This window comes from Centruroides sculpturatus, unplaced genomic scaffold (assembly GCF_000671375.1).
Source record: "Centruroides sculpturatus isolate CEXI.00-Female unplaced genomic scaffold, Cexi_2.0 scaffold840, whole genome shotgun sequence".
Lineage (NCBI taxonomy): Eukaryota > Metazoa > Arthropoda > Arachnida > Scorpiones > Buthidae > Centruroides > Centruroides sculpturatus.
In genome coordinates this window covers 299403-325577 of record NW_019384981.1, presented here as the reverse complement: position 1 = coordinate 325577, position 26175 = coordinate 299403, and the positions used below count along the sequence as shown (strand labels likewise).

Sequence of the window (26175 nt, the reverse complement as noted above, 5' to 3'; positions counted from 1 at the left end):
CAGCTTTGTATATCTAAAAACTATCGCCTTCTTCTTAGTTACGATTTGTCATTTTCTTTCTAGATCTATGCAAATAAGATTCCTCCGATTCTAGAATTTATGGTCTAGAATATACCAATTGTTTTATAATATAATCTTCGCTTTAGAATCTAGAATACATTTCACTCGTGATTTGAAATTCGTCAGCTTCGAAGATCTAGAATTATCAATTTCTGAACTGCAACTTGTTCATAAAATTCTAGAATTTCGGCTTTTTACATCTAAAAAAAAAAAAAAACGTTAATTTCCTGTAGAGTATGTTTCATTTAGATCTAGAATATATGTTTATTCACGGTTTATTATTGTTAATTCCGTAGATCTAGAATTATCGATTTCTTCTTAACCGTTACTTGTCATTTTCGAACAGTTCTAGATCTAACGAATGCAAGTAAAATTCGTCAGTTTATGGAAAATTTGAAATTCTAGAATTCGTTTTCTTGTAAATTTATTTACAGGATTCGTATAAACTGCGGAATTCTAACTTCGGATTATCTAGAATTCGTTGCTTTCTTTAATAATCTCGATTTTCTTTACAGATTATTACAGAAACATACTCATAACTTTACAAGCAAGCCAATCCATTACAATAGAGAAACCACGAGAGGCCCAGGGGCTTGGACCCATTTACCGTAAATTAAAGAAAAACCAAATACAGGAGAAAGATTTAAATGTGACAAACATACGCGCATACACACATACTGTATATAGCACATACGATATTTACAGTACAGTACGAGTTTACTCCTTATACAGTGGTACGAGGATGAATGTAGGTTTGCACGTTCCAATTTGGTCCCCTAAACATCCGTTCTAGTTAAGCTACTGGCAGCTTATAACACTACGAACTAAATTACAACATAGCAAAATTTTTAATAAGTTTTACATAATATAATTTCGCCTTAAAATACTTAATTTCGACTTTTTGAAAATAAGGCAACATTTCTGCACCGAAATTTATTAGTTAGGGCCTGATGGGGCCAATGCCATATGCAAATTTAAGTGGAAGAAAGAGGCACTAAAGATGCAAGATACCTAAATTTAAAGATTAATTTGCCTAATTAATAGAACGTGTAAGAAGGGAATTCCGCGAAAAATTGCCCCGATTTTGTCACGTGACGGGGTTCAAACCCTCCCGGCAACGCGTGGTCACTTAATTCGTACCGTCGAACAGTCGAAGTAGGGCGCCACTCTTGCTCCTAGATTAGCCAAATTAGGACCTTTACGACGGCCGAGATATTCGCGTCCGATTGGTTACGTGACATTTAAGCGGTCACGTGACGGCCGCCACCATTTCGATTCTCGTGCCTACGAGCCAGAAATTCCGAAAGCCGTCACGTGGACGGAGTTCGCGCTTCGGTCACGTGAAACGGAATTCGTGACGGTAAGATGATTTCTGTCACATCACGGGGGGATTTAAATCGCGAGCCCGATACATTGTCAACAGAAGCCGAGTTCCGTATAATCACGTGATAAACGGGCGCAAACAACGGAGAATCGAGAGCGTAACCACGCGATGGCGACTCTCCTGAGCGGAGCACGTGACGGCCACTAACAGGTATAAATTCAGCCCACGACAGCGATCTTAAATCACCAGCCCGGCCGCGCAGCACGCGCGGCGGGATGGATCATCCACTAGTTAATCAGGCAAGACAAAGAAATATCGGTCTGCTCGATCACGTGACGGCGTGGTGGCCCTCTCTAATCGCTTAATTCACGTAACGGGGTGAAAAGAAATTAAAGAGGATTTTTTTAATGCTCGATTCACCTTTCCTCACCCACTTATTCTTTCGCTAGTTTTTACGGAATCGCTGCACGTGTTGGTGCGAGAAGATGGAAAATCTATCAGATAGACCTATATATAGTAACTTTAGCAGATGGTGGATCTACATATAAATTTTTTTTTTTTTACATACTTTATCCCATTCTGCTTTACATTCTGTTAGTTTTTTTTTTCCTCCTCTTCCTCCACCTCCTACTACTACAACTACTACCCTCCCCCTCGTCAAATTGGTACTTTTCCATTAAGCAAAGTTTCCGATGTTGTTCTTTCTTTAATTTCTTCCGTGCAAATGGGCTGTTTCCTATCGTCACGTGATCGATTTCCTCTCGCTTCTTCCATAGCACTTTTTGAAGGTATCACCTATTGTCACGTGACGCGTCCTAGCCTTGGAAGACTGCCGACTTCAGCGCTCGAGATTATCGGTCAGCTGATTCGAATTTAATGCCCATTAAACGGTTTTAAATGCGTTAAATCGAAGCTCTTTCGCTACCACGTGATCGATCCGAGAGGCCTGCTCCGTCTTCGCCGGTCCTCGTCACCTGTATAAGTTCGGAACGATCACGTGGCTGTTTATGTAACCTGCCCTAATCTGGTTCCTTTATTGTCACGCGATCGAATCCAACAGGGATTCTTCCCCCCATTTCTGGCGTTGGCCGATGAAAGGCTTTCGGATGTCACGTGATCGTCACGCACGTTTATAAATCCGACAGTCTGTCAAGTGATCTCACGAACTTCAAAATAGCTTTTTTTTTTATACGTTGGCCATCAGCACCCGTGAACTCGTCACACAATCAACGTGTTACAGCAGGTGTGGAGTTCGTATATACGCCGGAGGGCGACAAAAGTGAAATTCGTCGGTGCCACGTGACTGTTCGAGAATCGAAACTCTTACCGTCACGTGACGGCACCCAGATGCAGGGCCGTGGGGGGAAACCACGAGAAAACAGGGTTATAAAACTGTTTAATGGCGAGATATTCTCACTCGAAAAAAGGATATGAATAAACAAGTGGCCCATAAAAGGGGAGTGAAGAATCCTGGGAAAGTTTTCTAACAGAAGATTGATGACGAACAATGCCCTCGGGGGTAGGGAAGACGACAAACTTTGAATAAATACACACACACACACACCGGGAAAAAAGGCTGTGTATGTTTTCCTCCTATCGATCCACTTCCCGACTACTTTCTTGTTCTTTTTTTTCTTTTTTTTGGAGGACATAATTAGGCAACTCGCACAAACACGAGCAAAAAAATAATAAGTACGAGTTGTCATTGTTAGCAACTTTTATTATCCTCCTGACCAGAAGAATATAACCCAACCAAATATCTCATTCGCTCGCTTTCGGGCCCTGTGATTCGTGCGCGGATTGTCACGTTATTCTGCCCGCCATTTCGTGCCGTCACGTGATATTCCCGAAAGGCCGCACGTACTCCATTCGAGCAACAGTTTTGCCATTCACGTGATTGTCGTCGTGTTGCGAGTGCTCCCTCAGTTTAGCGCCTCGTTTATAATATTAGTCCAATTTTGTCACGTGCTTTTTTTGGTCGTTGTTCCCGGAGCGATTCTACCGTTTCGCGGAAAAGATTTTGATCTTGCAAAGCGCGTCACGTGACATACACCACAACCGTAGTTAATCTAATGCCTTATTTCGAGTGTCCACTCAATTTAGCTTCTCGTTTGTAACAGGTTCATTTCGTCGCCGTGATTTGATCGGCTCTCCTCCGACCCTTGGAGCCATATCACGTGACCGATCCTTCTCGAAAACTGCTTAGTAATCCTACACCTTAACGGATCGTATGATTCAAATGGAGGAAAGAAGGATGTCTAGCTTCGGGCAAACTCTATTGGATAACTGGTGTATGCGATAAGGTGGAGGGAACGACTCGGGTCTTCGAGCACAGTCACGTGATCTGCGCTCAAAATTCCCCCCTTCTTGCTGTGATACACTGCTCTTAAGCCCACGCGAATAGTTCGAATTTTAGTAAAACCACGTGAACCGTTGCTTAAAACGTGGAAATATTCTACAGCTACTTTAATCCGGCTGTCCTTGGAGAAACTGTATATGATCCGTACTTTTGTTTTGGGATATGTTTTGGGTCGTTGCCATGACGACAAGGACAACTACATGTTTGCTCCGACCTGGTCCTAATCACGCTTAATTTGCCGATCGTGTCATACGGCCGGCCGTATATATATATATATATAGGCTATATACACACACACACACACAAACACGAGAGAGAGATCACCCACTTGCCAAACTGAATTTAAATCCTTTCACGTGATCCGGCTGTAAACCATTTAAATGCCTCTAACCTAATCGTGACGTATTCAAAAATAATCGTGCCGATGGCTGCAGGAAATATCCTTTTCGTTCATGTGACAGGGTCCAGATTAACATTCGTCACGTGACGGAAAAGAGCGCGCAGAAACCCCCCGTCACGTGACAGTTAAGATTAAATTTTGAAATTCCAATCGTCAGGCATTTGGCGTCTCTATCCGCTAATTGCCTATGGCGTGCATTAATGGACATTTCCTACGTCATTTTCCGATGGATAGAATTAATTAGCAGCCGGTTACCTTCGTGACTCGGCGTACTTAATCGTCGGCAGGCTGCACAGCCTTCCCGAATCGCCCGTTCTTGAAATGTTCACGTGAAGAGAACGAAGAACTCCAGTCTTAGGAACCATATCGTTCGAAGGCCCACCTCTTCGACATTCGGATATCACGTGACGCGCAGTAAGGAAACTAATATTCTCCACTCCTTATTACAATTCATCTCGTTGCACATGGCTAAATGAAAAATGATTCGTTTGAAAAGGACCATGTGATCGATGCTGCATCAAATTCAATGAGGAGAAATCGTATGATCCACCAGCGCTCGAATCGATCACGCAGCAATACTAATTTATTTTTTTAATTCCCGAATTAATTTAAATCCACGTTAAAACCGTCCAAAATTAAAGCGAGAGCTCTATTTATGAATTCCTCACGCAAGACAATGCATTTAGCCACTCTCAACAACTTAATTGTATATATCTTTATAATAGGTTATCGCACGTTGCAGTTGAATATTCCAGGGAGCCATCACTCCAATTGTTCGAAACTGGACCAGTTCCAGGTTCCGTTGACGATGCAAGTTTTCCGCATGCCACCCAGTCGGCAGACTGATAAGAGAGTTTGGTCATGTCAGACTGTCCATCAAAGCCAGCTTAGGTTTAGTCCGAGTAACTCGGGACTGACAGCCCAGCTGCCTCCGACTGACAGACAAAACGTAACTTTAGCAGCAGTGTCACTCGAGAACCCTTGATTGTCTTGTTTGCAGGCACGTCAGCCGGTGCGCATCGCAGCACGAGATACTAGATTAAAAACTGACACGGCAACTTTATCCATCTTCCGACGCGTCATTCAGCTCAATAATTCGAAAAAAAGAAGAGAAAAAACCAGAAAAAAAAATACCGCTCGATAGAAACGTTTCTAAAATCCCCATTAAAACGTAAACGACTTTAACGTTCAATGCTGTATCGATTTTTCTTTATAGCATTAAAAACGTAATGAATAAAATAAATAAATTTCTCGAGTGGCGTCGCTAGCGGCGTAGCGACGCTCGCGCCGATTGCCGAACGGTAGCGCGCGCGCTCGTCTCATCACGTGCCGCAGCACGCGCTGCACGTGCCGTTTGAAAATAGCAAATGGGGATTCGAATCTGGATGATAGCACGCCGCTGCTAGCGCCGCCTCGTCCATTAAGCTTACAATATTACTGATAATAAAGCGTCTATTAGCTTACGGGTCTACTTAAAGTGATAAATCACATTCTATTTCGGTCAGAGACAGTTAAACGGAAGAACGAATAAAATGACTGATTATCCGATCGATATTTACAAAAGTCGTCATGTTTAGACAAAATGGACGGTTGTATCGTTGAAAGACGTCTTACATAACATCTAATTTTTATTATTAATTTGATTTTAATGTCGTTTTATATATATATTTATATATTTATTTATATAATGACATCATCGACATAAATGCAACATTTATATTTTAAATATTAAAAGCAACAGTTTAAAAACTTAATAGAGTGCAAGTATATAATGCCGAGTTTTAAAATATTCAAAAATTCAAAATTTAAACCAATCATTAAGCAGTTAAATTCGAAAAAAAAAAAGATCGATTTCGTACGGCGCGTGGTATTTTAAAATATAGATGACGTAACAGAACTTTTTAAAATCGTTTTAATCATTTTTAAATATTCAAATTCGGTTGTGTAATTGGTCAATTCGAAATTCGAAATTTTTTAAGCGTTAATTAACTGATAACGCTTCAATTTTCGAAAGTTGGAGTTTCTGAACTTTTGCCAAACAATTTTTTCTTTTTTTTTTTTTGTAATAAATTTTGAAGTCGTTTTTATTCAACGTGGGGTGGAGTTGACGGCGAACACTTAAAACATTTGGTTAGCCTCATCTTTCGTCTATTAGAAATTCGCACTGTTGTAGATGATTTTAAATATTTACAGAGGCGTGGCGAGGATCTCGCATTTCTTTCTCAGGAGGAAGTTTCATCCTATTTTTTCCCCCTTTTCTTCTTATACTTCCTTTCTTCTCCTGATTGCCGTGACCGTTTAGCCGTAAAATCCAACTGGCGCGTGGTTTTTTGCTCGGCCTGATGGAAGAGGCAATTTATCATTCTTCACTTCTTAATGGCATCAGACAAAACTGACGTCAATAGGCGTCCAGTCAAGCCCTCTGGACAGGAGAGTTGTATCTTCGTTACCTGAACCTTTTGACAGTAAATGTCGCCATGGTAACGCTGTATTTTTCTGCTGTCCACCTTACCTAATACCCAGATCATATTTTGTGCCGGGTGCTTTGTTCGGCTGTGCAGTGTAAACATTGATCGGGATGATAAAGGGATTGTTTATGCTACTTGTTATGTTAGGGCCTATAAGAGAGGCCTACATTTTAATGCTGTACGATCTTATAAACATTTATGTACGAAATTTATTTATTTGTAAATTTCGTTACATTATGAATAAGATTTTATATAAATGGTATTAGACGATAGGCATTGCTGCAGTTCGATATACAATGATTAAGTATTAATATTCAGCTAAAAAAAATTCTAGATATTTAGTCTTATTGTGTCATATATATAATTTTATCTACGGCATAAAAGACCAAAAATCTAGGCCTATTCAGGATTATATACATCAATATATTATAGACAAGGCCGTGCACGCGGGAGGGGTGTTTCTGGAGATTTCAGTTCCATTTGGGAAGAAAACATTAAATAAAATTAAAATTAAACAATATATTGTATGTAACATATAACTATTTTGTATTTATTTCATTCCTCAGTCGATTGTATTGTATTACTTTATATAAATATAGGCTAAATATTATATTTAAACTGGTAATGCAGGAGTTGCGGGTTCTATCCAGTCCGTCCTCCCGGCTTTTATTTTCTTACAGACTATTCTAAATTGAATTTCATTTATTTCTAACGATTAAATTTAACACGAGATGGTGTGGCTTAACGCCTATTTCTAGTGAAAATTACTTAGTATCTTAATTAATTAGCCATTATTAAAACCTGATAAGAATCCGGCTACATTGTTTGATTACTAACATATCAGGTTACGTATTATAGGTATTATATTATATACACAGAGATGCGATGCGCTTGTACGGGACCCGGGGGTACAGCGGGCCCTTCTTCGCCTTAGTGGGCCCCTTTTGCCAGTCAGTTTTTAACAAACGAAATATGTAGAATTTTTTTATTTATTAATTAATTAAAGACAATCTTAAATATTTTTTGTTAGTAAAAATAACATTTATTGGGTTGAAACCGCTAAAGTCCTTGGACTCAGGGAAAAATCTCCAGCTCCCCTCGACGGCCCTGTATATACAACACACGCCATGCCAGGTTAAAAGAATATATATTATATATTGTAAAAATTAATAAACTATTTTTTTTTAATCCCACCCTTTTAAAAATTTTGCGTAAATAAACAACGATCTTAGAGGCTACGTCAAAGAATAAGCGTTTCGGACACAACAAAACAACTTAATTTTTTAGGATAAATAATGGATTTTTTATGGCTAAAAAAAAAAATAATAATAATTCTTATTGAGCCTCAATCACGAACGTGGCGCTCCTTTAAAATTAAGCCATGACGTTTCATTGTGAAAGTTAAAAATAATTTCCAATCACGTAACACCACAGGAAGTAAATTCAATTACGGATTATCTATACAGAATCGGCACCCTTATAGAAAGGCTAACCAACTCGTGAATGCCGCCGGCCATCACGTGATAGCGTTACGATCAATTCTATTGGTTGCAGAAGGTAAAAGGAGGGATCCGGATAGATCGACGCGTGAATTCAATACTAACTCCCGGGTATCAAATATTAAAAAAAAAAATAAAAATAAGAAATTGAAATCGGTCTGCATTTTGAAAAAAAAAAAAAAAGCCAGATTAGGTTCGATAAGACACTTGTGTGATCGAATCACGTGACGTTGCGTGCAATATCGTGACACGTGATTCCGTTACTCTCGACACCTTTACAACACACTCCCACCTGTAGAGCATTATTATAAAATGATGGGTAATTCCATTAATTCTTAAGATATCCGTATAGTGTTTTGTAAATACTGTGATGTTCCTCCTCCCCTTTAAGACTGGAATGCTACTGTGTTTATACGCAGTTTTAATATTATAAATCTTGCTTTGAATTATGGAGAGAGGGGATCGACCATTTTTTATCTTCGCCTTCTTTTTCTGTCCACCCTAACTGATACTTTATTTGATTTATAGAGGGTACTAAATAATCTGCAATTTCTTAAACAATTAAGAAAGTTTATGTATTCTTTCCCCCCTTTTCAAACTTAGGCCGCGATTTAATTACAGCAAGAATTTCGTGAAATTTAACGACTATTTAGGATTATATTACAGCAAACAATGGGTGAATCTCGTAAAATATAATGCTTACACGAGTATAGACTTATGTATAAGCTGACAAATTATCCAAATTTACTACATTAATCCTCAAAATGCATGCTAGTAGCCATTATGGCCAGATATTTCATCTAAATTCTATAAATCCAGCTCTTTACATTGATCTTAAGTGGAAGTTCGGCGCTTATTCTAATTTTAACTATAATTTTTTACATGGTATCATTTAAAGTTTTTAAATTATCTTATAATTGAGGCCATAGTGTTAATAAATAATACCTTATAAGGGCCGAAGTGAGAGAAAATGTATGGAAAATTATGCACGTTAAGTATCTTACGTTAAATTTACCGCATGTCAAGAAAACATAATAAAGTATTATTAAACAAAAGAGTAAACTTCTCTCAAGATCTCATGCACTCGAGACTTACAATAGTCGAATTGCATAACTTAAAATCAGGTTAATTAAACTTATTAAGAAACAAATATTGCTAGAAAACTGGAGAAATTATATTGGCGGGATTAATTTCTATGTAATAAGAGAGGAACTAATCTCCAGAGGATATTTATTGCCCCCTAAATTGTGTGCTGATGAGTTTATGGATTAAGGATCACTAATGCATCATATAGGGGAAGATTGAAAGTAAAGAGAAGCTTGTTCTTTCAACAGACAGGCATTGCAATAGGTCAAGATCGATTAGCAATTTGTTAACATTTCATTATTTCCTAACAAAAGTAAACTTATCTTCGACTTATGAATAGTTTAAACTATATTCTAAATGACTAAAATGAATAACTTATATTATTATTATTATTATTACGGCTTGCGGTCTGATTAAATCAAAGTTCCAAGCAATTAATTGTGTGTAATTAACCGTGTATAAATAATTAATTGTGTACTTAAATGGACACTAGTTTAAATTTAATAATTAAACTACATGTCATGCAATGTAGGGAATAGTATCCATGTTTAAAATCTCTTTTGGCAACTTGGATTGGCCGATTTCCAATTAAATTAAGAAAAAAAAGAAAGAAAAAAAGCCAGATACAACCTCACCTGTAATAAGTTTTTAAAGCTAAAAAAAAGATTTATAAATATATAAGAAATTATTTTATGACTCTTAATATCTTATTCTGTAAATCAACATTATTTGTAAGTAATTGCATGGGAAAATATGTTAAAAATTAAGCCCTAAAAGTATGTTTTAACTCCTTCGAATTCCCTGAAAACAATCGAAATACGACGAAGAAAATAATCTAATTGTAATGCCACGTTACAACTACTTAAGATCGTCCTCCTTATAGAGTTTTAGGAAGCATTACTGTTTACGCGTTAGTTGCAGAGAAGCAAAAGTATCATATAGACGTCACAACACGTTACAGAAACGCGAACTTCGTATTAAGATCAGCTAACCCCATCGCCATAAGCAGAGTGACAGGACACGGAATACAGCTGCTCAGGAACAGGACGTTTCCTGTGCGTGAGTTGGACGCAAAGGAAACAATTATCGAACTGGACAGATGGAACACGCACATCACTCCCGTGGACAGGGGGCAGCACCTTCTTTAATTACATGCGATCTGCAACAATTAATAGAGGGCCGAGCATTGTTTTGGTTATGGTTGCTCGCTTCCTACTCTCAAAATGCTTAATGATTAGCTTGTCTACTTTCTATTGTTGCAGCTAATTAGGTGTAATGGTCTCGTAAATAGAACAGATGCGGTTCTTTCTTCTAATAGAAAGTTTGTTCAGGCCTTTTATACTAATCTCTTTTTCGCTACGTCTTATAGCAAATAAAGACTTAGTCGTGTATTGCGCCTGTTTTCTTTCTTTTTTTTCTTCTGTTGATTGCATAATTAATCTATTGTTTTATTTGTCTATTAATAATTTCTAATCGATTGGAGCGTTAACCTCACACGTGTCTTTAGATCTCATATAAAGATAGGCCTAGCGTTAAGGGTCTAATGACCTTATATAAAACGACTCGGATCTATAATATTTACTATTTATGACGCCTTGCAAATAATTATACTAACACAATACTAAGCAACATTTACGGCATTTACATACGGAAAATTATTACTACTTGTGCTACAGTTCGTGAAAATGTCTCCATATAATCAACCGAATCGAATTTTTAACCACTTTTTTTTACGAGAAAATGAAATAAAAACCTTAATATCGATCAGCGGATAATAAGTTACATAACCCGATTGATTTTACAGTGAAATGCACAAAATTACAGACTTGAAATAATTATAGAACTTTAAACATAAAGAGGGATAATGTATTATATAATGTAACTGTATATAGCCTAATTTACTGTAGAAATTCATTTTAGTTACTATAAATATGTAAACATTAAATATGCCCCAAACTATTTTAAGTAGGTTTCTGGCATCAAAACACAAATCGTGTTAAACTTCAATTTACAAAAATTAAAAGCGTAAAACATACATTTAATACAAATATATCTTCAGAATAAACAATAAAAATAATTAAACTTCGAAGTATTTAGGTCCATTAAGACAGAATTAGATTAGTATCGAACTAACAATAGACTATTTATAATACTTCGTATAGCAGCTATCAATTTTCCTTTTTGCTTATTTTTTTTCCTAACAAAAGAATAGATAAATCCGTCATGTGTCTACCTCTCATAGGAAATTATGAAGAATGTCGAAGTTTAACTTGTAACAATGGCTTCTGTTTGAAGGTCCACTGATTGTTGCTTAATTTCGAATTATTATTGTGATTTAGAACTTAAAAATTCCTTTGCATATATAAATATTAACTTTTCTTTAAAACAATACAAGAATCTTTACATCATAAAAAAATCAATATAGTTAACTGTTAAATTAGTTTAAAAATTTGATGATTTAGTTTCAAATATACATAATTTTTCATTTATTTATGAGTAAAGCATTAATTCTCTTGATTCATATAATATTTCTTGTCATAAATTTAAATATATAAATTAAGCTCAAAATTTATCCTTATATGCAGATATGTAGGCTATATTAAGTTAAAATATAATTAATTATACTGTAGTTATATGAAAACTTATGAAACTATAGAGGTTTTATGAGATATTATGCATAGTATAGATTAAAATTAAACATTTTAGCTTCCACTTTCTAGTATTTAATCTTACTGAATGTAAGGTTAAATGCTCGAAAGTAACTACAGACACTAAACATCATAAAAATAGTTATAAAAATCCTAACTTGCATGATTTTTGGTGCCTAGATGCCCTAGCTATATATAAAAGTCTATAGGATTTTTCTGTTTCTCCCTTAAGATAATTATGTACTTGTAATTACAATTGTTTATTAAAATTATATTGCCCTTATTTCATATCTTAACACTTAGAAGACAGTTTTCTTTCACTCCAATTGATTTATTTTAGTGTATATCTTATTGTATTGCATTTTAAGTTAAGTCTAGTAATAAACAAAATCTTCAATAACAGTTATAATTGTTTCAAGATAATTTATGAAACTATGGCTTGGTTTTAATGGTACTGTACAGTACATGTGTGCTTTAAGTGTGTCAATGATAAGTACAGTATTTAGATAGGCATCACACACATAAATCTTGCTATGAATTTCTGAAGATGTGTACTTTATTGTACATTGCGTTTATACTAGTTTAACATTTGTTATGCAAATAATAAATATAATATGAGGTGTTTTCAAAAGAGTATATACTAAATTATAAATGTATCTTATCTTTATATAATGCATGCTTAGGCCTAGCGAATATGGATGCTTACCTTGACCACGTGGTCTACTCACGTACAGTACCATGAAAGATTAAGCACGTGACACAGTTAAAAATTAACTTTTAACGTCATTTAAATGTAATTTTATGAATTACCTTTTCTGTAATAACGAAATTCTTTGCATTTTCGTCTTCACAGCGGCAATCAGAAGAGATAAAGAACAAATAGTCGATCATAGTCACAAACCACGTGAACTTCTTTATCCAGAATGTTTGATGGAAGGAGATCTTATCTTGCAGGTAATATTAATATTTAGACTAATATACAATTAATTAAAACAGAATTACTTTCGTGTTTAGTATTTGTTTTGAATTTCTTTAAATAATAAAACGTAATTAATATATTTCTAATATAATTAATTTATTTGTTTTATTATTTTTAAATGAAAACCAAGAAGGATATTAATATTAATATATTATATTTTCTTCAAATTATAATTGATAAAATTCAAATTAAGATGCAGATCATGCGCTGCTGTGACGTCATTTAATATCTGAGATTTTGAATGCGTGTGATTTTTCCCCCCGCTTTTTAAATATTAATACTGCGAAAAATATTTTGTAATTTACGCAAATTAATATTTTGTGGATAATTTGACGGATAGATATAAAAGTAATAATTAGGTCCGTTTGGCTTCGTATAAGTTGAGAAATTTGAATAGGCCTACACTTATTAACTTTAAATTAATCACGATTTTATTGAAAATTATCGATTAATTTGAATTAATGTTTGTCAATTAATATTAATAAAATAAAATAAATTCACAAGCTGAAATTAGTCATAAAAAGTAAATTACATCATTCAATGTCGTATTATCGTTAACATTTTTTTTTTCTGAAATGAAATTCTTTTATAAATTATGATATAAAAAACATATATTAATTCTAATTTAGTTTAAGTATGCATTAAAACGAAATTATTTTTTAAAATTCATTTTAAAATATTTGCAAGAGATAATTAACAAGCAGACGACGACATCGTTCAACGTCTCGTTTGTCGAGGATATTTTTCTTGAAATTGAAATTTTTAATTTTATATAATAAATTAAACATATATTAATTCACCATTATTTTTTAATCGTGTAATAAAAACATTTCTTTTTAAAATTTAGATCTGATTTTAAACGCTTGTTAGAAATTAGTAATTAATAAGCAAACTACATCGTTCAATGTCTCATTTGTCATGGATATTTTTTCTAAATTTAAAATTTTATTTTAATAATAAATTTAATACAGTCTATATTAATTAAAACTTTCTTTAATCATTTAATAAAAACGATTCAACTTTTTATTTGGATCTATTTTAAAATGTTTGTATGAAATTAATAACTTATAAGCAGACGAGGGCGTCGTTCGTCGTTATCATTTGTCGAAAATAATTTTTCTAAATTTGAAAATTTTATTCTTATATGATAAATTAAATACATATTAATTAACAATTTGTTTAATTATTTAATAAAAGCAATGTATCTTTTTATGTAGATATATTTTAAAATAGATGAAATTAATAACCAATCAGTAAGCAAATAATGTCGTTTATCGAGATTATTTTTTTATGAATTTAAAATATTAATTAATATACATTTAACTATAAAATAAAAATTATTCAATTTTAATTTTAACCTGTTATAAAATATCGATTTAAAAAAAATACTAAATACCAAACGACAATTCAAAAATCTTATTTATACAAAATGATTTTCAAATAAAAATTTTGCTTTATTTATATTTATTAATTCAAATTAATTGAAATTATTTAATAAAATATAATTTATTACACATTAATTTAATGTTATTTATTCAAAATTAAAAACTAATTAAAACAAATCTGTTGTGACGTCACGTAATTTAAAATTATCTTTCGTTTCATTCATTCTTGTATTAGAGTACGTTATCTCGGGTAAATACAATAAAATCAGAGCGGATAAACAAACAAGGACATTTAGAAACATTAAATTGATAGCACTCTAAGTTAATTAAAGTTAAAGCCTTAGCAAGATTGAATGCAATTTTGGACGGTAGATCCATTACGAAATTTACATGTACATTCTTCATTAGCTCTCTGTGAAGTCATTAATTGAGTATATTTCTTGGTGGAAGCCATGATAGAATATGTCTGGTAATATAATTTCGCAATTTGTATTAGGCAAGTTTTCGTTTACTTTTATTATTTAAACCGCTGTGTTTTGCGATGTGTTAATCTATTCTTCCGCAGAAATGTATGTTTACAATCTTGTTTTAATGCTCGAAATCTTATTACACATCACTTCTGTTCGATTGATTGGAATAGTGTTTATTTTTACGTAAATTTGACGTCATTCTTCGGCGTTTTTTATTGTAAGATTGAAATGGTTACGTCAAATTGACGTCAAAATGTGTAGTAATCTCAACCAATCGAATAGGCCCATACGTTAAAATCGGTTGTGATTTGTTATCTTTAATTTCAAAAAATCTAGAAGTGATTTTTTTTTTAGAATTTCTGTCAAATTTTTCTTAAACACTTCATAAATTCAACAGATAAAACAAATATAATTTATATTGGATACTTTGCTAATAATACCGTTAAACTTTCGAATGATGGCCACTGACGAGAGCATAAAATATGGCCGTTGTTCAGAGGTGGTCGTTGTTTGGAGATTATTTTGTAAGCATTCATAAAGAAATACTTCTGAAAAAAGGCCGTCGTTTGGAGGTTATTTTGTAAGCCCTAAAAAAGGAATGCTTCTGAAAAAAGGCCGTTGTTTGGAGGTTATTTTGTAAGCCCTAAAAAAGGAATGCTTCTGAAAAAAGGCCGTTGTTTGGAGGTTATTTTGTAAGCATTAAAAAAGAAATGCTTCTGAAAAAGGGCCGTTGTTTGGAGGTTATTTTGTAAGCATTAAAAAAGAAATGCTTCTGAAAAAGGGCCGTTGTTTGGAGGTTATTTTGTAAGCATTAAAAAAGGAATGCTTCTGAAAAAGGGCCGTTGTTTGGAGGTTATTTTGTAAGCATTCATAAAGAAATGCTTTTGAAAAAAGGCCGTTGTTTGGAGGTTTGTTTGTAAGCGTTTCAAAAAGAAACGTTCCCGAAAAAATGGCAGTTATTGGGAAGTGATCATTATTAGAGGTTTTGACTGTATCATAATACACTGTTTTTAATTTACTATTATTAAGGATATTTTCTATCTCATTATCTATATTATTACGGCCTGTAATGATTATATATTCTTATCATAATTGATATTCTGATATTGATTTCACTATATTATTATATAACTGACTGATATTTCATTATATTATTAAATACAGGAGGAAGAAAAAAAAATTAAAAATTTGCGAATAAATTAATTTACAATATTCATTTAAATATAATAAAAAAAATTAATTAAAAAATATTGATTTTTCTAAAACGAAATAATTCTTTCTCTCTCTCTCTTTGGTCTTTATTTTCTACAATTTATTTTTCAGGGTGTTTTTTTTTAAATTGATTTATGCAAGTTTATATCAATAGTATGATTAATAAGCCAGGAGATTTTGTTAGATTTTTTATATTTTAACGCTTGAAATGAAGGATATGTATCAATTTCTTATAGATAGGTAATAACAGTGCTTAATCCTCGTTTACCTTTGTTTAGTAACGTGGTGGCCATGTACTGATAAGCGAACAGTAGGTAAATTATGGAGAGGAAGCTGCTTTTACCATCGGGGATCGGGTACTATCAAAGCTACCATCTCCCGCTGCGGATAATGGGATCCCCTACTGAGGAACAAACTGTTCCCTGACCCCGTCTTATTACTGTTTCTTTTTTTTCTTTTTTTTTTTTGCTTTTGTATAGATAGAATGTTTGTTAAGCGGCTTTTAAACTAGAGAAAAATAAATAAATAAAAATAAAAATACACGTTGCGAGTCAACGCAAAACCCGATAATAAGAGGAGGAATTCGTTTTGAAGAAGATTACAATTTTATTAATTAATTAACACATTGCAATCTTCTCCAAGATGAATTCTATCTTGTTTAAATTGTGTTTTTATCAAATCGCATTATGTAATTATTAATAGATCATGCGACATAGAGAAGCGATAATGGATTTTTTTATTCTTTTCTTTTATGTCCATGAAAATTCTTAAGATTTCTCTCATTTTCTACGAGGAATTCCACATTAAAATTGTAATTTCGCTTTTAGTGCTTGTTTGTTTTCTGATTTAGAAATTTATAAGAGATATATTTATCATTGTGTTTTATATCCGAAAGAATAAAAAAGAAGAAACGCGTTTTATTCTTTAAAGTATGTTAAATCATCCAGACATAAATACACCGACATAAAAAATATTTACATATCAGTCATCATAATTGCTTCAGTCGCCGATCGAAATCCGTTAGTATGAACGAGGGGAAAGAATGGTTATTTGGTCATCACCATGGTAACCAGACCTAGGCCATGGACGCCGTCATAAATCATGACTGGAGTCGAGTCTGGGTGGTCAAACGAAAATCGCTAATGGATCCCCCATATTTCTCTTTCTGCTATAGTATTATTATTATTATTATTTTCTGCTAACTCCCGAAATAAAACCGTTAACGAACTAAATCGATCCGCCTATATCGATTACATTATGATAATGATTGTGACGTCATAAGTATATTATTCAAAAATCTTAACTTTGAAATATATATATTTTTTTATAGTGCTGTCATCTGGTGTCTGTAAAAGAAACGATTATTTTTAAATGTGTTGTTTTTCTTAAGATTATTATTATTTTTTTTAAAAAATCTTTTAGGCTCTGAACGGTTTTCTTTTAATACTAACGTGCGATGGTGAAGTATTTTATGCATCTCATACGGTGGAAACGTATTTAGGTTTTCATCAGGTAAGTTTATTTTATTTTATTTAAAATTTTTTTTCGCTTAATGCCATCTGGTGCTTAAAATTCTAACTAAAATGGGTGCACTTGTTAACCTTTCTAGAGAATTTAATGTTATATAATACGAGAAAATCATATTTCGAAATGAAATTTGTTATTAAAATGCGATTCGTTTTCTTTGAATTATTCATACAAATTACGTTTTGAATTCTTTACTTTAAGCATCGTTAGCAGGGTGTGGTTACCATCGTTATCCATTCGAATATGTTAAGAAAAATTGTACAGGGATTATTTTGACTTTTAAAACAATTTTCATATCTAAAAAAATTTCTTATAGTATTTTTCTTACTTTTTTATCAAATCTTAGCCTAATCAACTGTAAATATTTACTTTAATTAGCCGAAGTCAACGTCAATTCCGCTTGAAAATCACACGATCACACAATACGTTCGTTACAATTTAAAATGAAAGTGTGACGTATGGTTAAAATTCCTCTAATAACAAGTAGATTAAATAGGGATTCAACATCGTGACTTACAACCCACAGCATGCTGATAACACAAAATACAGCGAACTACCTCCATGATTAAGGCCATTTGATAGATGTGTTACATGGCCATATAAGCCATTAAAATTATAAGAATTCTATCACAATACTCAATTCCCATTACCAGGATTGTTCTTTTTTTAATGCTCAAGTGACTTTACATTATACTAATTTGCATAACCCGTAGTAACTTGTAACATATCTAAACGCATAAAATCGAGATTTAGATAAGCCTACATTTGTACTAAATCTAGTTTTTGCGTTAAATATTCCCCAAGCAACTAACTTATGGGAAGAAATTGCTATGGTGTGGTTACAGTTCTCCCGCCTCCGAAACACGAATAGTAAAAGGAGCCGCGATTTACGAAACGTTCCCATCACGAAACGTAGCAAAACGCGTATACAAGTGTTGTATATATATATATATAGGAATAACATTATATTATTTAAGTAAAGTAACCGTGACGTAACGGAAGAAAAATTAATTTANAAAAAAAAAATAATAATAATTCTTATTGAGCCTCAATCACGAACGTGGCGCTCCTTTAAAATTAAGCCATGACGTTTCATTGTGAAAGTTAAAAATAATTTCCAATCACGTAACACCACAGGAAGTAAATTCAATTACGGATTATCTATACAGAATCGGCACCCTTATAGAAAGGCTAACCAACTCGTGAATGCCGCCGGCCATCACGTGATAGCGTTACGATCAATTCTATTGGTTGCAGAAGGTAAAAGGAGGGATCCGGATAGATCGACGCGTGAATTCAATACTAACTCCCGGGTATCAAATATTAAAAAAAAAAATAAAAATAAGAAATTGAAATCGGTCTGCATTTTGAAAAAAAAAAAAAAAAAGCCAGATTAGGTTCGATAAGACACTTGTGTGATCGAATCACGTGACGTTGCGTGCAATATCGTGACACGTGATTCCGTTACTCTCGACACCTTTACAACACACTCCCACCTGTAGAGCATTATTATAAAATGATGGGTAATTCCATTAATTCTTAAGATATCCGTATAGTGTTTTGTAAATACTGTGATGTTCCTCCTCCCCTTTAAGACTGGAATGCTACTGTGTTTATACGCAGTTTTAATATTATAAATCTTGCTTTGAATTATGGAGAGAGGGGATCGACCATTTTTTATCTTCGCCTTCTTTTTCTGTCCACCCTAACTGATACTTTATTTGATTTATAGAGGGTACTAAATAATCTGCAATTTCTTAAACAATTAAGAAAGTTTATGTATTCTTTCCCCCCTTTTCAAACTTAGGCCGCGATTTAATTACAGCAAGAATTTCGTGAAATTTAACGACTATTTAGGATTATATTACAGCAAACAATGGGTGAATCTCGTAAAATATAATGCTTACACGAGTATAGACTTATGTATAAGCTGACAAATTATCCAAATTTACTACATTAATCCTCAAAATGCATGCTAGTAGCCATTATGGCCAGATATTTCATCTAAATTCTATAAATCCAGCTCTTTACATTGATCTTAAGTGGAAGTTCGGCGCTTATTCTAATTTTAACTATAATTTTTTACATGGTATCATTTAAAGTTTTTAAATTATCTTATAATTGAGGCCATAGTGTTAATAAATAATACCTTATAAGGGCCGAAGTGAGAGAAAATGTATGGAAAATTATGCACGTTAAGTATCTTACGTTAAATTTACCGCATGTCAAGAAAACATAATAAAGTATTATTAAACAAAAGAGTAAACTTCTCTCAAGATCTCATGCACTCGAGACTTACAATAGTCGAATTGCATAACTTAAAATCAGGTTAATTAAACTTATTAAGAAACAAATATTGCTAGAAAACTGGAGAAATTATATTGGCGGGATTAATTTCTATGTAATAAGAGAGGAACTAATCTCCAGAGGATATTTATTGCCCCCTAAATTGTGTGCTGATGAGTTTATGGATTAAGGATCACTAATGCATCATATAGGGGAAGATTGAAAGTAAAGAGAAGCTTGTTCTTTCAACAGACAGGCATTGCAATAGGTCAAGATCGATTAGCAATTTGTTAACATTTCATTATTTCCTAACAAAAGTAAACTTATCTTCGACTTATGAATAGTTTAAACTATATTCTAAATGACTAAAATGAATAACTTATATTATTATTATTATTACGGCTTGCGGTCTGATTAAATCAAAGTTCCAAGCAATTAATTGTGTGTAATTAACCGTGTATAAATAATTAATTGTGTACTTAAATGGACACTAGTTTAAATTTAATAATTAAACTACATGTCATGCAATGTAGGGAATAGTATCCATGTTTAAAATCTCTTTTGGCAACTTGGATTGGCCGATTTCCAATTAAATTAAGAAAAAAAAGAAAGAAAAAAAGCCAGATACAACCTCACCTGTAATAAGTTTTTAAAGCTAAAAAAAAGATTTATAAATATATAAGAAATTATTTTATGACTCTTAATATCTTATTCTGTAAATCAACATTATTTGTAAGTAATTGCATGGGAAAATATGTTAAAAATTAAGCCCTAAAAGTATGTTTTAACTCCTTCGAATTCCCTGAAAACAATCGAAATACGACGAAGAAAATAATCTAATTGTAATGCCACGTTACAACTACTTAAGATCGTCCTCCTTATAGAGTTTTAGGAAGCATTACTGTTTACGCGTTAGTTGCAGAGAAGCAAAAGTATCATATAGACGTCACAACACGTTACAGAAACGCGAACTTCGTATTAAGATCAGCTAACCCCATCGCCATAAGCAGAGTGACAGGACACGGAATACAGCTGCTCAGGAACAGGACGTTTCCTGTGCGTGAGTTGGACGCAAAGGAAACAATTATCGAACTGGACAGATGGAACACGCACATCACTCCCGTGGACAGGGGGCAGCACCTTCTTTAATTACATGCGATCTGCAACAATTAATAGAGGGCCGAGCATTGTTTTGGTTATGGTTGCTCGCTTCCTACTCTCAAAATGCTTAATGATTAGCTTGTCTACTTTCTATTGTTGCAGCTAATTAGGTGTAATGGTCTCGTAAATAGAACAGATGCGGTTCTTTCTTCTAATAGAAAGTTTGTTCAGGCCTTTTATACTAATCTCTTTTTCGCTACGTCTTATAGCAAATAAAGACTTAGTCGTGTATTGCGCCTGTTTTCTTTCTTTTTTTTCTTCTGTTGATTGCATAATTAATCTATTGTTTTATTTGTCTATTAATAATTTCTAATCGATTGGAGCGTTAACCTCACACGTGTCTTTAGATCTCATATAAAGATAGGCCTAGCGTTAAGGGTCTAATGACCTTATATAAAACGACTCGGATCTATAATATTTACTATTTATGACGCCTTGCAAATAATTATACTAACACAATACTAAGCAACATTTACGGCATTTACATACGGAAAATTATTACTACTTGTGCTACAGTTCGTGAAAATGTCTCCATATAATCAACCGAATCGAATTTTTAACCACTTTTTTTTACGAGAAAATGAAATAAAAACCTTAATATCGATCAGCGGATAATAAGTTACATAACCCGATTGATTTTACAGTGAAATGCACAAAATTACAGACTTGAAATAATTATAGAACTTTAAACATAAAGAGGGATAATGTATTATATAATGTAACTGTATATAGCCTAATTTACTGTAGAAATTCATTTTAGTTACTATAAATATGTAAACATTAAATATGCCCCAAACTATTTTAAGTAGGTTTCTGGCATCAAAACACAAATCGTGTTAAACTTCAATTTACAAAAATTAAAAGCGTAAAACATACATTTAATACAAATATATCTTCAGAATAAACAATAAAAATAATTAAACTTCGAAGTATTTAGGTCCATTAAGACAGAATTAGATTAGTATCGAACTAACAATAGACTATTTATAATACTTCGTATAGCAGCTATCAATTTTCCTTTTTGCTTATTTTTTTTCCTAACAAAAGAATAGATAAATCCGTCATGTGTCTACCTCTCATAGGAAATTATGAAGAATGTCGAAGTTTAACTTGTAACAATGGCTTCTGTTTGAAGGTCCACTGATTGTTGCTTAATTTCGAATTATTATTGTGATTTAGAACTTAAAAATTCCTTTGCATATATAAATATTAACTTTTCTTTAAAACAATACAAGAATCTTTACATCATAAAAAAAATCAATATAGTTAACTGTTAAATTAGTTTAAAAATTTGATGATTTAGTTTCAAATATACATAATTTTTCATTTATTTATGAGTAAAGCATTAATTCTCTTGATTCATATAATATTTCTTGTCATAAATTTAAATATATAAATTAAGCTCAAAATTTATCCTTATATGCAGATATGTAGGCTATATTAAGTTAAAATATAATTAATTATACTGTAGTTATATGAAAACTTATGAAACTATAGAGGTTTTATGAGATATTATGCATAGTATAGATTAAAATTAAACATTTTAGCTTCCACTTTCTAGTATTTAATCTTACTGAATGTAAGGTTAAATGCTCGAAAGTAACTACAGACACTAAACATCATAAAAATAGTTATAAAAATCCTAACTTGCATGATTTTTGGTGCCTAGATGCCCTAGCTATATATAAAAGTCTATAGGATTTTTCTGTTTCTCCCTTAAGATAATTATGTACTTGTAATTACAATTGTTTATTAAAATTATATTGCCCTTATTTCATATCTTAACACTTAGAAGACAGTTTTCTTTCACTCCAATTGATTTATTTTAGTGTATATCTTATTGTATTGCATTTTAAGTTAAGTCTAGTAATAAACAAAATCTTCAATAACAGTTATAATTGTTTCAAGATAATTTATGAAACTATGGCTTGGTTTTAATGGTACTGTACAGTACATGTGTGCTTTAAGTGTGTCAATGATAAGTACAGTATTTAGATAGGCATCACACACATAAATCTTGCTATGAATTTCTGAAGATGTGTACTTTATTGTACATTGCGTTTATACTAGTTTAACATTTGTTATGCAAATAATAAATATAATATGAGGTGTTTTCAAAAGAGTATATACTAAATTATAAATGTATCTTATCTTTATATAATGCATGCTTAGGCCTAGCGAATATGGATGCTTACCTTGACCACGTGGTCTACTCACGTACAGTACCATGAAAGATTAAGCACGTGACACAGTTAAAAATTAACTTTTAACGTCATTTAAATGTAATTTTATGAATTACCTTTTCTGTAATAACGAAATTCTTTGCATTTTCGTCTTCACAGCGGCAATCAGAAGAGATAAAGAACAAATAGTCGATCATAGTCACAAACCACGTGAACTTCTTTATCCAGAATGTTTGATGGAAGGAGATCTTATCTTGCAGGTAATATTAATATTTAGACTAATATACAATTAATTAAAACAGAATTACTTTCGTGTTTAGTATTTGTTTTGAATTTCTTTAAATAATAAAACGTAATTAATATATTTCTAATATAATTAATTTATTTGTTTTATTATTTTTAAATGAAAACCAAGAAGGATATTAATATTAATATATTATATTTTCTTCAAATTATAATTGATAAAATTCAAATTAAGATGCAGATCATGCGCTGCTGTGACGTCATTTAATATCTGAGATTTTGAATGCGTGTGATTTTTCCCCCCGCTTTTTAAATATTAATACTGCGAAAAATATTTTGTAATTTACGCAAATTAATATTTTGTGGATAATTTGACGGATAGATATAAAAGTAATAATTAGGTCCGTTTGGCTTCGTATAAGTTGAGAAATTTGAATAGGCCTACACTTATTAACTTTAAATTAATCACGATTTTATTGAAAATTATCGATTAATTTGAATTAATGTTTGTCAATTAATATTAATAAAATAAAATAAATTCACAAGCTGAAATTAGTCATAAAAAGTAAATTACATCATTCAATGTCGTATTATCGTTAACATTTTTTTTTTCTGAAATGAAATTCTTTTATAAATTATGATATAAAAAACATATATTAATTCTAATTTAGTTTAAGTATGCATTAAAACGAAATTATTTTTTAAAATTCATTTTAAAATATTTGCAAGAGATAATTAACAAGCAGACGACGACATCGTTCAACGTCTCGTTTGTCGAGGATATTTTTCTTGAAATTGAAATTTTTAATTTTATATAATAAATTAAACATATATTAATTCACCATTATTTTTTAATCGTGTAATAAAAACATTTCTTTTTAAAATTTAGATCTGATTTTAAACGCTTGTTAGAAATTAGTAATTAATAAGCAAACTACATCGTTCAATGTCTCATTTGTCATGGATATTTTTTCTAAATTTAAAATTTTATTTTAATAATAAATTTAATACAGTCTATATTAATTAAAACTTTCTTTAATCATTTAATAAAAACGATTCAACTTTTTATTTGGATCTATTTTAAAATGTTTGTATGAAATTAATAACTTATAAGCAGACGAGGGCGTCGTTCGTCGTTATCATTTGTCGAAAATAATTTTTCTAAATTTGAAAATTTTATTCTTATATGATAAATTAAATACATATTAATTAACAATTTGTTTAATTATTTAATAAAAGCAATGTATCTTTTTATGTAGATATATTTTAAAATAGATGAAATTAATAACCAATCAGTAAGCAAATAATGTCGTTTATCGAGATTATTTTTTTATGAATTTAAAATATTAATTAATATACATTTAACTATAAAATAAAAATTATTCAATTTTAATTTTAACCTGTTATAAAATATCGATTTAAAAAAAATACTAAATACCAAACGACAATTCAAAAATCTTATTTATACAAAATGATTTTCAAATAAAAATTTTGCTTTATTTATATTTATTAATTCAAATTAATTGAAATTATTTAATAAAATATAATTTATTACACATTAATTTAATGTTATTTATTCAAAATTAAAAACTAATTAAAACAAATCTGTTGTGACGTCACGTAATTTAAAATTATCTTTCGTTTCATTCATTCTTGTATTAGAGTACGTTATCTCGGGTAAATACAATAAAATCAGAGCGGATAAACAAACAAGGACATTTAGAAACATTAAATTGATAGCACTCTAAGTTAATTAAAGTTAAAGCCTTAGCAAGATTGAATGCAATTTTGGACGGTAGATCCATTACGAAATTTACATGTACATTCTTCATTAGCTCTCTGTGAAGTCATTAATTGAGTATATTTCTTGGTGGAAGCCATGATAGAATATGTCTGGTAATATAATTTCGCAATTTGTATTAGGCAAGTTTTCGTTTACTTTTATTATTTAAACCGCTGTGTTTTGCGATGTGTTAATCTATTCTTCCGCAGAAATGTATGTTTACAATCTTGTTTTAATGCTCGAAATCTTATTACACATCACTTCTGTTCGATTGATTGGAATAGTGTTTATTTTTACGTAAATTTGACGTCATTCTTCGGCGTTTTTTATTGTAAGATTGAAATGGTTACGTCAAATTGACGTCAAAATGTGTAGTAATCTCAACCAATCGAATAGGCCCATACGTTAAAATCGGTTGTGATTTGTTATCTTTAATTTCAAAAAATCTAGAAGTGATTTTTTTTTTAGAATTTCTGTCAAATTTTTCTTAAACACTTCATAAATTCAACAGATAAAACAAATATAATTTATATTGGATACTTTGCTAATAATACCGTTAAACTTTCGAATGATGGCCACTGACGAGAGCATAAAATATGGCCGTTGTTCAGAGGTGGTCGTTGTTTGGAGATTATTTTGTAAGCATTCATAAAGAAATACTTCTGAAAAAAGGCCGTCGTTTGGAGGTTATTTTGTAAGCCCTAAAAAAGGAATGCTTCTGAAAAAAGGCCGTTGTTTGGAGGTTATTTTGTAAGCCCTAAAAAAGGAATGCTTCTGAAAAAAGGCCGTTGTTTGGAGGTTATTTTGTAAGCATTAAAAAAGAAATGCTTCTGAAAAAGGGCCGTTGTTTGGAGGTTATTTTGTAAGCATTAAAAAAGAAATGCTTCTGAAAAAGGGCCGTTGTTTGGAGGTTATTTTGTAAGCATTAAAAAAGAAATGCTTCTGAAAAAGGGCCGTTGTTTGGAGGTTATTTTGTAAGCATTAAAAAAGAAATGCTTCTGAAAAAGGGCCGTTGTTTGGAGGTTATTTTGTAAGCATTAAAAAAGAAATGCTTCTGAAAAAGGGCCGTTGTTTGGAGGTTATTTTGTAAGCATTAAAAAAG

The 26175-nt window shown here is 31.9% G+C and overlaps 1 protein-coding gene across 1 annotated transcript in view; it reads left to right on the top strand.

Moving 5' to 3' along the window:
- LOC111632795 (aryl hydrocarbon receptor protein 1-like) overlaps positions 1-26175 on the top strand; it is a 51528-nt gene that overhangs the window by 12200 nt on the left and 13153 nt on the right. Inside the window, exons 3-4 of the mRNA XM_023377325.1 lie at positions 12698-12798; positions 17313-17402. Of these exons, the coding sequence (XP_023233093.1) occupies positions 12698-12798; positions 17313-17402 (191 nt within the window). The remainder of the gene's footprint in view (positions 1-12697; positions 12799-17312; positions 17403-26175) is intronic.